Source organism: Ochotona princeps, chromosome 18 (genome assembly GCF_030435755.1).
Source record: "Ochotona princeps isolate mOchPri1 chromosome 18, mOchPri1.hap1, whole genome shotgun sequence".
Classification (NCBI taxonomy): Eukaryota; Metazoa; Chordata; class Mammalia; order Lagomorpha; family Ochotonidae; genus Ochotona; species Ochotona princeps.
Window position 1 is genome coordinate 13,218,609 of NC_080849.1, and position 14,481 is coordinate 13,233,089.

Sequence of the window (14,481 nt, forward strand, 5' to 3'; positions counted from 1 at the left end):
CCTCAGGCAAAAACGGGAGTGCAGAAGCCAAGCACACTGTCAGGGCCTCACGTGCGTCTTTCCCCCAGGGGTAGCAGGTGGCAGTGGCAGCGGCAACACCTCAGTCCTGCAGGGTGGACCTGGTGCAGGCATGAAAATCCAATGCCAAGTGGCCAGAGGGATGGACAGATGCTGTGATAACCCATGCTGTGGGCTGCTCCACCTTGCACAAAGGGCAGGGGGCTCTGATCCCATAAGGGAGCAGCCCATAGGATCCACAGCCTCTGCAGAGAACTGAAGGAAGGGGGCAAGGCAGACCTCAGTGGCAGCAGAAGCTGCAGGTGCAGAGCTGCCTGGTCCCACCCCCTCTCACAGGAGGCCCACCCAGCCACCTGCTCCCAGTGCAAGGATGTCATGAGGCCAACTGAGAGTGGGCACTGGCAGTCAGAGACGAGGGCATCTGAGGCAGGGGTGAAGCTTCAGCAGATGTTGGGTCACTGAGCCTTACTTGGATTTGTTACCAAAACCAAACTCCAGACACAGCAACATCCAGCTGTTTCATGTTGGGGACAGGGTGGGACGGAAGGGGCGATGGACTGAAGCACCCTTTCCAATGAATGCAGTAACCCTGATCTGGCCCTGGCTTAGAAATGACCAGAACGGGGTTTCTCTCACATTTTCCATAGGTGGCTTCATTGGCACTGAACAAATATTCTGATGTTCTCGGTACACAGAAGACAAACTGAGAAGAGTCCCAGTAATAGGAGTGGAATATAAGTTCTCCTCCGACAAGCACATGATGAAGTTCACACCTCAGGCTTTGGCACAACTCGTACAGAACAGATAGACGCTGATGGGAGACGGATCCCCAGGGGGGCGTTATGCCAAGAGGGACACTCACCACATGGAACCCTCCTGGGAACTGATAGTAGCTGGGGGTAACACAGCATCCCTGTGTCCCCGGAGCCTCTCTGCTTTCTGACCACCACTAGCTAAACAGGAAAAGGGAGCCAATCCCTCGCCCTGGAAAACACCACCCCCGTGTGGAGCCTCAGGCCCCCCCGCCCCTTCCTCCTGGTGGCTCGTCTACACCACCAAGAACCACTGAGAGTGCCACCTCCTGTCCTCCCTGTGACTGGAGGCAGCCAATGTCCAGCATCCCCTACCTGCGCAGGGACACTCAGTCCTCTACAACAGCAGGCCGAATAGCCTCCGTAACCCACGTGGGTCCAACAGTCTTCTCACCTTGGATCCAGCACATGACACACATGACTAGGGCAGGACGCGGTACTGAAGCATGCAACAAGTCACAGGTCACAAAGCTGGTCACACATACCATGTAGGGTTATGTGTCTGCTGAGTCAGTCTTTGTAGATGAGCAGAATTCACAAAGGAATTGGAGCAGACACATCGCAGGGTGTGTGTGCAGGGAAGGTCATCTTTACACGGGGGTTTTATACATCAGCAGCCAGGTACAACTGGGTGGCCCCGGCACCACAGAGATGTGTGCAGGGAGGAGGATCATCACACTGAACGCTTGGGATACACAACACTATGCCCACCGTCGCCCCCAGACACAACCTCGTGATACATAAAGTGACTTGGCATTGGAGCAGTTAGAAGGGCAGCTGGCTGTCAGGCTACCGTTAGTAACTGCGTGCCTAGGCCAGCCAGGCCAGTATGCGTGGTTTCCAATCCAGCAGGGCCAAGTTTCATCCGAAAGGTCTCGAGTGCAAACAAGCTGAGAGACAAACGTGGTAGAGGCAAAGCCCTGGTCACATGGGGCGAGGCAGCTTGTCTTGTGGGAAGCATCAGTCCAAACCCGTCTCCAGGGTGTCACAGCACGTGTTGCGACTCATAAGGAACGATGGAGCGAGGCCTTCTGCATTCATGTGAGCCCTGTCGTGCTATGGGACAATCCGCTCAGCCTGTAGCTAAGACCTACGCTTGCACAAAACAAATGTGATATCCAATTTGCGTTTATCCTCAGTACAATGACCATGAGGCCTAATGCTGCAATTGAAAATCTCCCAAAGTCCTTGTGTGTAGAAGGTTTTTGGACAAGAATGAGTCTTCCAATTCTAACCAAGCAGAAGATGGGGGAGTGTCAATGCATTTAAAAAATTAAACTGTCACTGACATTCTGCCTGGTATGAAATTCAAATACAAAAAAAATATGCTCACTTTTCCAAGTACATGAGACATCTTTAATAGTAGTGAAATAAAATGTGAAAATCGGTCTGAATCATTTTTAAAAAGTAAACATGAGTTGTAATACTATACCTGTAGAGTGATTAATTCCATTCATTGTCATTAGAAAGTATGCAAAATATTTATTAAGGGTTTTGCCTGCACAGGCACAACATAAATAGTCAGTTCTCCTGAAATGTAATTAGCGTACACATCAACCAGCTGATCACGTGTGGTGGACGAGGCAGGAACGCGAGCTGGGGCTAGGGGCCCACGGCCAGGTTTGGGCTTGGGCCCGAGCCAAGGCTCAGCGTTGGGAGCCTGGCCACGCAGCTGCTCCTCGGCCATGGGCTCTGCAAAGTCAGTTGGGCAAACGCAAAAGCGCAAGTGGAATTTGCCCGACGGACGGATGGATGGGTGGAAGGCCACCTCCGCTGCCGCCAAGGGCTGCTTAATCCACCCCCTCGAAGCCCTGGGCATTTTCCACGGCCATGAGAAGCTTCTCTCGTAAGTCTTCGAAGGTCTCGTAGGGAGGTAAGTCGAGGCGATTAAAGCTGAAAAAGAAATAGAAAGTGCAGGCCAGATGCCACCATTATCACCTTGAAGTCACCCAGGAGAACCAGGCGCCCAAGGCTGCCCAGGAATAAGAAGGAAATGGCTTTCCTGGGTCTGGGCATCCCAAAGTAGAAACTCTAGCTAAGAACTGTCCCAGTCAGGTCCTATGAGGTCCCATCACCTAGAGAGAGATGGCAACAGTTCATGCAACCTCGCTGGTAGCCACGTGTAGATGTGGGTAAGGGTGTGTGAGGCCAAGTCAGCTCCCACACACTCTGGGAAAACAGCCTGGGCTGTCTGGTGCTCCACACTGGCAACGCTAAGAAACCTCCTCTACCTGCAGGCAGGCACGTCACCTACATGTGGCAGGAAAACCCCTTCATGTGTGACAAGCCCCCACACATCTGGAGGCCTCGGTGCTGTGCAACACTGCTGACACAGAGCCTTTCAGACGGAGCCACCTCTGTGGCTTGGTTCTGTGGCCACTGCCACCTGCTGGCTGTGTGACTTCTGGCAAGCTGCCTCACCTCTCTGAACTTGTCTGCTCAACTGCGCAATGTGGAAAATGCTGATGGGGTGCTGGGAGCATCCCATTGGAATACACGTGAAGTGGGCCTGGCAAGTGTTTGTCACGTGGCCATCAAGTAATCCTCCCTGCAGCTCTGGTCCCTGTCTACATGGGGCATGCAGGGGGAGCTGTAGATGGGTCTTGTCCTGAACATGGGCACGCATACTTGTCACCATGAGTAGGGATTTAGGAGCCAATGCCCACCTTGTGGCCACATGTCTCGGGCAGCCGTGTTCTAATGCTGTGTCCACACAACCTCACAGTCATCCTGGAAAGCAGCCTGCAGTACTTTCTCCCCTTATAAAGGTCCAAAGAAGTTAGGTAACTTGCTCAAGATCACAGAGTAAGCAGAAGAGCCAAGTTCAGCCTCCAGCATGCTCCTACCTGCCTCTTGTGTGGGGCACCCCAGGAGAGTGGGTTTAGCCTAGACCTTGACTGTGTTCCTAGCTCCAGATCCAGCCCCCAACTCCAACACTGACCACTGTGGGTGTTTTAGGAGTGATGCAGTGGACGGACGCTCTTTCTCCCTCACAGGTTATAGACTGTCAGCATCACAATTCTGCTCAGCCAGCACTGATCTGTGACTCCAAGTGTGAGCTCATGCTGTCAGAGCCAATAGCAGCCTGCCTCCATGGGGGGCTCTGACAACCTCTGACCTGCTGGGCAAGTCCCAGGAAGGCCCATGCAGAAACCCTGGGAGTGGATCCAATTGCCCTCCCATCTCCCTTCTGGTGGCATCTGAAAATGCTACCTCCTCTGCCCTGCACAGCCCTGGCCTACCGCTCTTGGGAAAGCCCATCACAGACTGTGGTCCGGGACCATCTCATGGTACCTTTGCGGTACAGGGCCCGACCCCCGGGGCTCTGAAGACAGAGCCTGGGCAGGATTCAAGTGCCTATATGGGATGTCACTGCTGCCCCCAGTTTGCCTCAGCAGAAAGCTGAGAAGGCAGAGCTGGACCTCAAACCCAGGTACTTTCACACAGGATATGGGAGTCTGGACTGATGTCTTGGGTTGACCAGATGGCCACCGAGGGGCCCTGAAAAAATGGAGAGAGAGGTGCCCATGGTGAGTGTTGGAAGTGCGGCTCCGAGCTACGCTCTCAGCATTCTGTGTTCATCTATAAGCAGGTTGCCAGGCGGCATCTCGGAGCTGCTGTGACCATTCCAAGTCACCTCCCCACACATCCCACCATCGGGTGTCTGGCTTTGCTCTGGCACTGGTGGGCTGGGAGACCCCCAAGGACGGCACTGCCTTGGTGGGCGTTAGCCTCAGGACATGGGAGCCACGAGGGAGCCTTCCTGAGTGCCCCTCAAAGGGCAGGAGGGCCTGTGAGCCTCGGGGAGAGGGAACCTCAGGTCTCCCAACAGGGCTCGAGAGGAGGCCCATAAGCAGCCCATGGCCACACCTGCGCGTGTCAGAGTGAGGCAGGCTTTCCGCTTTGGTTTGCAGCTGGATTTTACCGAGCCGCAGTAGCTGTGAGGCCACTGGTTTGGGGCATTACAGACAACCCAGGTTAGACTGAGAGCAAAGCCATTAAAGAAGAGTAGCCACAGCAGCTGCACCCACACTGGGCCTGCAGCCTGGATGGCCAGTTCTCCCCACAACAGCCATGGAGACAGCGTCAGAACAGCTGCCTGGCTGCTCTCCTGTGTTAGAGAGGGAAAACAGCCTCATGAGGAGCTGGCTGGGCTGTAACGTCCCACCAGGAGCCTTCTGGTCCTACTGAAGTCTACCCTGGAAAATTGGTGAAAAGGCTGGCACAGTATTGTGAGTTAAGCCACTGTCTGAGTTGTTGGCTTCCATTTAGGTGCTAGTTTGTGTCCTGGCTGCCCCCCTTCTGATACAGCTCTCTGTTTCTGGGAAAGCTGCACAGATGGCCCTGTCACTCATGACAGAAACCAAGAAGAAGCTCCTGGCTCATCCATTGTGGCCATTTAGGGAGTGAAGCAGCAGATGGAAACTTTGTTCTTTGTGACTCTATCTTTCAAATAAATAAATCTTACACACACACACACACACACACACACAAAACAAGCCCCCTAAACCCACTATTCAGGCCACATGGAAGCCAAGAGATCCAAGTGGGCGTAGGTCCTGGGTGCCAGTGTGGGCGTAGGTCCTGGGTGCCAGTGTGGGCGTAGGTCCTGGGTGCCAGTGTGGGTGTAGGTCCTGGGTGCCAGTGTGGGTGTAGGTCCTGGGTGCCAGTGAGGGCGTAGGTCCTGGGTGCCAGTGTGGGCGTAGGTCCTGGGTGCCAGTGTGGGCGTAGGTCCTGGGTGCCAGTGTGGGTGTAGGTCCTGGGTGCCAGTGAGGGCGTAGGTCCTGGGTGCCAGTGTGGGCGTAGGTCCTGGGTGCCAGTGTGGGTCTAGGTCCTGGGTGCCAGTGTTCGCAGCGAGCTCCTTGGGAGTTCCCAATGTGGATCCCAGGAGGAGAGCAGCTGAGGTCAGGCCCACCACAAACAGCACCCTGTGGCTGAAGCACAGTGGCTGGGAAATTGAAGACAAGTTCAACAGCATTATGCTGGCCAGTGGGGTCGCGGACGGACACAGATTGGGCATGACAGTGGTTCCCGGGTCATGTCTACACAGAGAGAGGCGGCTGTGGCAGGGACATGGTGTCTGTGGGTGGTGGGGTATCTGTGGTGCCCATTCTCTCCTCCACACTGCTCAGAGCCTCAGCTGCTGCTGCTGCTGCTGCTGGACCCCATCCCCGCATGGGCATCTCACTCACCAGGTGTGAGCTCTGGGCAGCTTCTCAGGACTTCCCCATTGCTCTATTGTAAACAGCTGAGGCCCATTGGAACCTGGACAAGAGGAGAACAAGCAAGGTGAACTGTGAGCAAAGTGGCAGCGGGGCCGAAAGACAGAAGGGGAGGAGGTGGGGAGGGGAGGAGGTGAGGATGGGAGGAAGGGGGAAGGTGAGGAGAGGGGAGGGGAGGAGGAGGGAGGGGGAGAGGAGGGGCCTGGAAGCGTAAGCCTGCAAAACCCAGGTTCGAGAGGTACCAAGAACCCCAGCTGGAAAGAAGGGTGAGATGAGCCCCATATCTCCTGCCTGTGGACTGCTCCCTCCTTCGAGACAGAAGGACCTCTCCATGCAGGGGCACTGCTGGGAGCTTGCTCCTGCTGGGGGCGCTTGGTCACAGCTAATGCCTGACTGGGGCCCAATGGGTGGAGGGCTGACTCACCATAGAGTTCAGCAAATCCGTTCATGGGTACCCGGGATGTGCCAGTGACAAACTGCAGTAACCGGATTCGCTTCTCTGCATCCATCAGCAGCACGGCCTGTGAAGAGGAGCAGGTGGCCGTCGGGTCCCTATGGCCACACCATAAGGGCTGCTCGCACCTGGGCCGCTGAGAGACCTGCATGGCCCACTCTGCAAACTGACTCGGCTGCATCTTTTGGGGCCACCACAATCCCAGCCTCCCTCATCTTGGGCAGGGGGTGAGTGCTGTGCCCTCTTCTTCTGCCAACAGGCCAACATCGATGGCATAAACAGTGATGTCTCATGGCACCAAGGTCGTATTTTTGTGTTTGGAGACTGTCACGTCTCTGGGAGCCCACAGACAACATGCAGTGTGCCTGAGTGCCCGCACACAGGGTGCAGGGTGAGACAGGCACTGCAGCTGCAGCACGCCCCAAGGACAACATTTTGGAGACAGGAAGAACAATCGGTGCACTCCCAGGCTGCAAGTGGCGCCTTTCTCCCTGTAATTAAATCATTCTGGGAGGATGGAGGGGGGTGTAACTGTTTTTCTGGCTAGCCCACCACCTCACCTTTGGTCAATTCGATTCCTAACTCACTTCCCTCCTAGGCTGAAAAGGATGAGAATGCTGGCCCTCTGATGGGCAATCAGCTTTCTTTTGCATCTTTGGTTGACAGCCATGAAGATCAAAATGTTTGTTGGGTTCAATTTAAAAAAAAAAAATAGGAACAATCACTTAACCGAGAATGGCACCTGGGCAAGGCCTGGGCTGCAAAGCCTGCTCATGTTCTGAGGAGCCTGGGGATCAGCTCACATTGGGGGCCCAGGCTCTCTGCAGCCAATTCAGCCCATGGCAGGACTGTCTCACTTAATGGGCACCTCATGTACCCGTCACCTTAACTAGCTGGCCAAGGGAGCAGAAGGCTCCTGGTGAAGCCAGCCTTGCCCTGCACCCTGGGCTCCCTGCACCAATGGACCCTGATTCTAGAGCCGGCCCTTAGGGAAGCCATCCTGCCCAGGGAGCAGGCCCAGGAGGCAGCCCCTGGGCCTGGGGCTTACCTTCCAGAACCACTGGATGACGGGGTGGTTTGGACAGTAGCCATTCTTGTAGATGGAATGCTGTCTCCAGTCGTTCACGTCAACATCTCCAAGGCCACACATGAGCAACTGCGGGGGACAGGAACGGGCAAGAACGACTTGGGCCTCAGTGGTCTCTCCCTGAGCAAGAACCTGGCCTCTGGTCTGGCATTTTGTCCCCAAGGAGGCAGGCAGGCAGGCTAGAAATGCACACAACCCGACAAGGGTGGCAGGTGTTCCAACACCCCTTGCCAGAGCGGGGTGGGGTTGTCACAGAGAAGGCATGGGGTGGGGTGGGGCTAATACTGCTCACTCACTGTGCCAGGCAGGGTATAGCATACTGGCAGTAAAGTTGGCATCTGTCACTATGCACACCTCTCTGGTTCTCTCTGCACACCATACCTGGCTGTTTCCCTTCCTGAGAGCATACTGAATACAGCTTCACCTACAGCAATGAATGCTCAGAACGGCAAGACTTCATCTCTGCAAGACTGGCCTATGCAGGCGATGGCCAACCCACTCCTCTACCCAGAGGCCCATGGCATGCAGACAAGAAGCAACCGTAACTGGTTCTCTGACCTAGCATCTAGCCTGAGGTTTGCATTTCTTACTGTACAGCTATCCAGTAGGGGGGTGTCCTGTGGGCAAAGGAATCTGAGATTCCTGCAGAGGGACTAGAAGGAAGCCCCAAATTCAGCTGGACAAACCCATGAGGTCATTGCCTGCCCCATGTCTCGATTTCCTGCTCTGTAAAACCAAAGGCTTGTAGCATTCAATTTCCATCCTGGGGTTGCCAGCATCTGAGGAAGACTGACACTTGTGACTTGGACCAATAGCCAGTACTTTTCCATAGCCAGGGCCTTCCTGCCCCCTTTTCTCTGCACACAGCCCCAGGATAAGAGTCAGGGTGATGTCTCACCCATACCACCAAGTGGGGCTCACGATGCTTCCACTTCTTGCTTTTACCCAGCTCTCTCTGCTGTCTGACCTCATTCTACACAAACCACTCATAGGCCAGGAGCTGGCAGAGGCTAACAGCCACCTTGGGGCTGGGTGTGCACTGCTCCAGCCTCCACGATGCAATGGTTCTCCTTCGTCCTCTGGGGCACAGGTAAGGGACCCTAGTCACTCACAGGGCCTTCGTGTGCTCAGTCTGCTCTGGAGCTGCCCTGCTGGGGAGAGAAACTCACAGCCAACTGCTTGTAGAATTCCTTACACCCGAATGTGCAAATACGCCTGAGACAGCCCCATGTCAGAGTTCACCTGAACCCACTCCCTGTGACACTACAGATCAGGATGTTAGAAAGTCATCTGCAAAGCAATGACAGGTACTTTAAACATCTCCATAAATGGCTGATAATACAAACCTCCAGCTCATTTTCATCAAAAATTTTGATCAGATCAATGGGAAGGAGCTCTGTGAATCCCTGAAAGAAAAGAAAAATACCCTAAACATCCTTTTTCCTGGAAAAAGAACTTACAAGCTCACTGAGGATAAAGTCTTCACTAAGAACTCACAGCAGAACCAATGCATGTCGGTATCAATGTAACTACAGTTCAGTGAATAACAGCACAGTTACAGGAAGTTTTGAAAATTCTTAGGATCCAGAAAATCTACACATTTAAATTTCTGAAATGCTGTGAAGATGTAGGATCCCAAAAGGCAGCTGACACACTCACACACACAGACACCCACCCTGTCGGTGCACTGCAGACACATTTAAGTCCTGTGCTGCAGCCTTGGTGGGGAAACGCTAAAGAGGCTGTGTGACCTGGTGTGGGAGAAGCTGGGAGGACGGTGACCAGGCTATGCTTCCCAGGCAATCACCAACCAGTGAAGTGACCCAGGAGTAAACTTGCCCGTGTTGGGCCTTATGTGTGGCTAAAGCCTGGTTCCTGCTCAGTGTGGGATGGTGGGATGGGTGGGGGACTAGGCACTGGCTGCCTGGGGCTTCTAACCTACAGGGAGTAGGACTTGTGGGGCTGGGATGTCTGTCATCATGGTTTATGTTCCTGAGGCCCCAAAGCTTTTTAAGAAATCCTTGGGCAAGGCATGTCTTCACAGCTGTGGGTTCTGGCAATGGGGATGATGGGCATGAGGGATTGCCCTGGGTCCACCCCACCCCCCAGCAACCAATACTCCTTTAAAGCCATTTCACTTTTGGCTAAGATCAAGTGTAAAGCCATTTCACTTTCAGAGTGAACAGCTGATGGATCCCTCAGCAGGGGCTCTGGCCCTCTGGAGATAGCTGAGCCGGGAGGCAGGCATGACCACTTTCAATGCTTTCATGTGGGAACTGCCAAGCTCCTTCTCAAACATGGGGTGAAGAGGGGCACACAGCGTGTCTGGAGACAAGGGGAAACCTCGAATTGCGAATATGTGCTTCGCAGGCAGTTGTCACAAAAGAATTCAGACTGCAAGGTGATGATGCGGAAACAAAGGTCAGGGGTCAGCGCCGTCCTAGGAAGGGACGGCAGGATCATGCCCCTGCCTGTTCTGCTTGGTCCTTTGATTTCTTGGCACCTGTCATCAAACCAGCCCCATCTTGGAGTCACCAGCTTCAGGTAAAGTCTGTAAAAAGCCCTCCTAGGCAATAACAAAGAATTAGATGAGAAGCCAAGTGAGAGCCTTTAAAAACAAACAAAAAAGGTGGTGCTCTAGTGGCCCAGCCCTGCGGCCTGTAAACTGGTCAGCTGTGAGCTCTGACGGATCCCTCTGCTGTCCCCAAGCCCACCTCGCCTCACTGCCCCATGCACCCCCAGGGGCATGGAGCTCACCTCCAGGAAGGCGTTCATCTGCTTCTGGACCCGATTCACGAACCTCCACTGGATGACCAAGCTGTAGGAGAGAACATGGCAGGTGTAGCTGTGGATACCACCACCATCAGCAGCCTGCCCTCTTGGCTTCCTCTGCTGCCTGTGACAGACAGGGAGACAGTTTCTCTCTCCCAGAAGACACAGCTAAGGGGGTGGGAGGGCTACCACTGTGACCCCACAGGCACAACTGTGAGAGAGCTCAAATCTCTCAGAGAGGTAATAAGAATCCTCGCTCTCTACCTCCATCCCAGCCCAACAAGGTTCAGCTGGTCAAAGCTGCTTCCTGGATGGGACACATGCAGAACAGAGGCTATGAATATACAGGGATGTGGGTGTTTATGTCACATAGCCACGTACACCTGAATACACACGTAAGTGTGTGAAGGCAAAGGTGTTCTGCCACATGGGATTTCACCCTAGCAGCCAACAGATTTGCAACCTTTATCTGTGAAATGGCTACACACTGCTACTTTAGTATCAGTGTCTGGAGAATGAGTCACAAGCTCTCCTTAAATAGCTAGAATTCAGCTAGGCTTTCCCTGAGACAATGTTTTCTGCACAGAAACATTTGCTGCATGGAGACTGCCATGGATTTCATTTAGGGAGCGGCACTGTCCCCTCCTTGGTGACACCAGACCTACAACCTGCGGCACAGCGTCAGTGTGGCTAGTTCATGCTCTGCCTGCACACTTCTCTCTCACAGCCTTTGCCTGGCACCTGTGGGAGGGCAGATCCCAATCACGTTGCTCTCAGGGAAGTGAGCCAAACTCCTGCCTGGCCCTTACACCCAGCCTGTTACAGCTGGGAAACAATGAACTGTAAGGAGTGGTGCATGATACACATTGGATTCCTCAGACTTCACCCCTGGTCGCCTGGTGCTGGAGCAGGTTTTTAAAACATCTGATCATGGCCTGCCCATTCTGGACACAATGGTGTCTTCTAGGGTGTCATCTGTCTAGACTGTTCAGATTCAGACAGATGTGTCAATGCTGTTGGACAGGCAAGAACAGCAGGATCTCAATTCTGGCTGTCAGCTGAACAAGTGTGTAGCTGTGGACTGCAAGAAGCGGCTGTGTCACGGTCCTGCTCTTTGTCACGGTCTCCAAGCAGAGCCTTTCGCACTCTGTTTCTTCCCAATTAGGCAGGATCGGCTTTGCTTTGCACATCAAGTGATGCCAAGACAGCTCTCAGCCAGTTCTCTGAACTCATGCCCTCTGGTCAGTTTCAACAGGGAAGGAACACTGAGGGGAACCTGGCTGCTGGGAATGGAGCTCGGGATGTAAATAAGGCGCTCAGGCCACTGCTGTCACCCATGAACATTGGCAACGAGGTCCCAGGATTTTGTAGAGCCTGCAGGCCAGTGAGGGCGGCCGGGTGGGCCTCAGAAAAGCCCTGAAGAACAAGCGAGGGCACTTGCCAAAAAAAAAAAATTACGGAAAATGGAACAAAGCCCTCAACTTATTTTGGTGCAAACATTTTTGAAATCCATGCAGTTTTTCTCATAATGTGCATTTTCCATGGACTTTTTTCCTAATGTGTTTCCCAAGGAAGAAAATGTACAGACGTCATCAGAGAAAGATCTTCTGCCGGTATAGATGCCTTCGGAATATTCACAGGGAGACCTCCAAAAGGCCTCGACTATTTGTTCTTCAATCTGAGGCCAGGATGCTATCAGAGTGAGCTGCTATCAGAAGCACCACACTGTACTTGCATGTGCTAAATTCTTCCTGTCCATTCTGTTTTACTTTCTTTTTATTATGGAAGAGAAGCCAGGATAGTGGCTTCTAATTCTTACCCTTCTGGGCACTGACAGTGTGTTCAAGTGCTATAGTGGCTGTAGTTCTGAATTTCAGGGGAGATGCCAATGCGGTCTGAGGGTCTTTGCCCTGTCACTCAACAAGCTGCACCTTTTCTCCACCCCACTCCCTTAGGAGGCAGCTCAGAGCTGCCATGGCACAGGGCAGATTTGCTGCCTTCTGATGACCTGCCCAGAAGTGTACCCTGAGCAAGAATTCAGACAGTGGCGAGCTGAACAAGCGTGCAGCTGAACAAGCGTGCAGGAGTCATTGTGGCCTTGGAGGTCATCTGACTCTACCACCCCATTTCACGCAAGATAAAGTGCAAATGTGTGCATACGTACTCAATGTATTCCCTTTTGTTTTCATTTGTCACCATTATTTCTGACCCATTAGGCTTCAAATCCACTTGATAGGTCTGCAATGACAAAGATGAAAGAGCAGTCAGCACCTTGAAGTTACTCCACACACCAAGGGGTAACATCTTGCTACGGAAGATAAGCAGGTATTGTTCAGAAAATGGGTTCTGCCTAGAAGAGAGTATCTGATGAGGTTTCATTCTGTTAACATGCATTCACTCAACAACACTGTCATCAAAGGCTGATAATGTTTTAGTTTAATCACTCTTCATACAGTAGCAACAATGGGGAAGAACAGCTGTCCCTTATCTCCAATTCATTCACCAAGAGGTTACATTTAGCAGAGAAAGGAACAGGACACATCCACAGGACTCTTGAGACACAGACTGAACTTCCTCTCATGGGAGGGTGACCTGTGACAGCACTGAGGCAAACCCAGTTCTGTTTCTGTTAAGGCAGATCTCTCAAGCTTGTGCTTAGGAGAACAAATCTGGAAAACAAAAACCAAATCTTGATTCATGGGTTTTCTTTAGAACGTGGTAATAAGTAGTTTCTAGAAAACTGGTGATCCCTGTCTGTGCTGAAAGAAAAGTGTGTTTGAAGGGAGGTGGGTTGGCATGGTGTTAACAGGTTAAGCTGTTGCCTGTGATATTGGTATCCCGTATGGGTGCCAGTTCCAATCCCAGGTGCTCCACTTCTCATCCAGCTCCCTGCTAATGCACCTGGGAAAGCAATGGAGGATGGTCAAGTCCATGAGTTCCTGCACTCAACGTGGGAGATCCAGAAAAAGCTCCTGGCTCCTGGCTCTGGCCTGGTCCATCCCCCACCTCTGCAGATATTTGGGGAGTGAACAATAGGCTGTAAGATCTTTCTGCTGCTCCCTTTCTTTCTCTATAACTCTGCTTTTCAAACAAATACACAAAAAAGTGGGGGGCAGAAAGGAAGGAGCACCGCTCCCCACGTTCTGGGCAGTGGGGAAGTTGAGGGGCACATGCACTGGCTCCACCCACTAAGGGAGGGGCTTTCTCTTCTGTAGAACCCAGCCCAATGCTCGCTCACAGCTTGGCAGAGGTCAGGGACACGGGCGGGCATCCTGCCAAAGCCCATCTTCCTGGCTCTACAAGTCTACTTTGAGTGTCAAGCACAGACCAGGCACTGCATTGACATCAACTGTACAGGATGGGCAAAAGGCAGGCACACCGCTGCCTTCACTGACAGCCATGTGGGATGCACACTGAGGGGGACTGGTAGACACCCTGAAGTCTGTGATGTGGGTCAAGGGCCCACTTCTGAGTTCAGCGGGGAGCCAGCAGTGAGTTCCTGATGAGCAAATCACGAGCAAAGGCCCTGCTGCAGAAAGGAGAGTAGTGTGCTCAAGGCAGCCAGGGGAACCTGCTGAGAAGGCAGGGAGGCTGGGTGTGGAGGAGGAGGAGTCAGCAGGGCCAGGCTATGCACAGCCTCTTGGGAGAAATGAAACATTTGGGTCTTTACCTTAAGGGTGTGGGAAGTCCCTGAAGGTGTTTAGCACAGAAATAACATCATCATTTTTACATGTGGAAGGCCACCCTGTAACTATAGGTTAACATGGACATCAAGAGACCATTTAGGGGGCCAGAAGAGAAGTTGGCAGTTCGGACTTGGGGGTCCGGGAAGAGCAAGGATTTGGAGACTGGGTGTGGGAGTGGAGACCCATCCCCAACAGCTGAATGTCCTCCGATTTCCCTGCCAACTAGGAGAGCTCTTGGAGAAGCACCTTACTTTCTCATGGTTGTGCAGGGCTCACCATGTGTCAGCAGACCTACCCAGAGGCAGCCGTGTCCCAGGCATTTGGTGGAGTCTGTGGGCTACATTCACTGAGTAACTTTAATATACTGTCCTGACCACTATGGTTCCTAGCACCAGCCTGCTGGGAAACTCACATGTTTTGAGCTGGGTTT

At 53.0% G+C, this 14,481-nt stretch overlaps 1 protein-coding gene across 13 annotated transcripts in view; it reads right to left on the reverse strand.

Annotated features, from left to right (window-relative positions):
- Nucleotides 1–2,163: 2,163 nt before the first annotated feature.
- NEDD4L (NEDD4 like E3 ubiquitin protein ligase) overlaps nucleotides 2,164–14,481 on the reverse strand; it is a 290,593-nt gene continuing 278,275 nt past the window's right edge. For all 13 annotated transcript variants that reach the window (XM_004579467.2, XM_058676799.1, XM_058676800.1 and 10 more), the window contains 7 exons: nucleotides 12,530–12,603; nucleotides 10,351–10,411; nucleotides 8,940–8,999; nucleotides 7,555–7,662; nucleotides 6,477–6,573; nucleotides 6,023–6,095; nucleotides 2,164–2,723 (listed from right to left, as the gene is read on the reverse strand). In XM_004579467.2, the coding sequence (XP_004579524.1) occupies nucleotides 2,621–2,723; nucleotides 6,023–6,095; nucleotides 6,477–6,573; nucleotides 7,555–7,662; nucleotides 8,940–8,999; nucleotides 10,351–10,411; nucleotides 12,530–12,603 (576 nt within the window). In that variant the 3' untranslated portion in view covers nucleotides 2,164–2,620. The remainder of the gene's footprint in view (nucleotides 2,724–6,022; nucleotides 6,096–6,476; nucleotides 6,574–7,554; nucleotides 7,663–8,939; nucleotides 9,000–10,350; nucleotides 10,412–12,529; nucleotides 12,604–14,481) is intronic.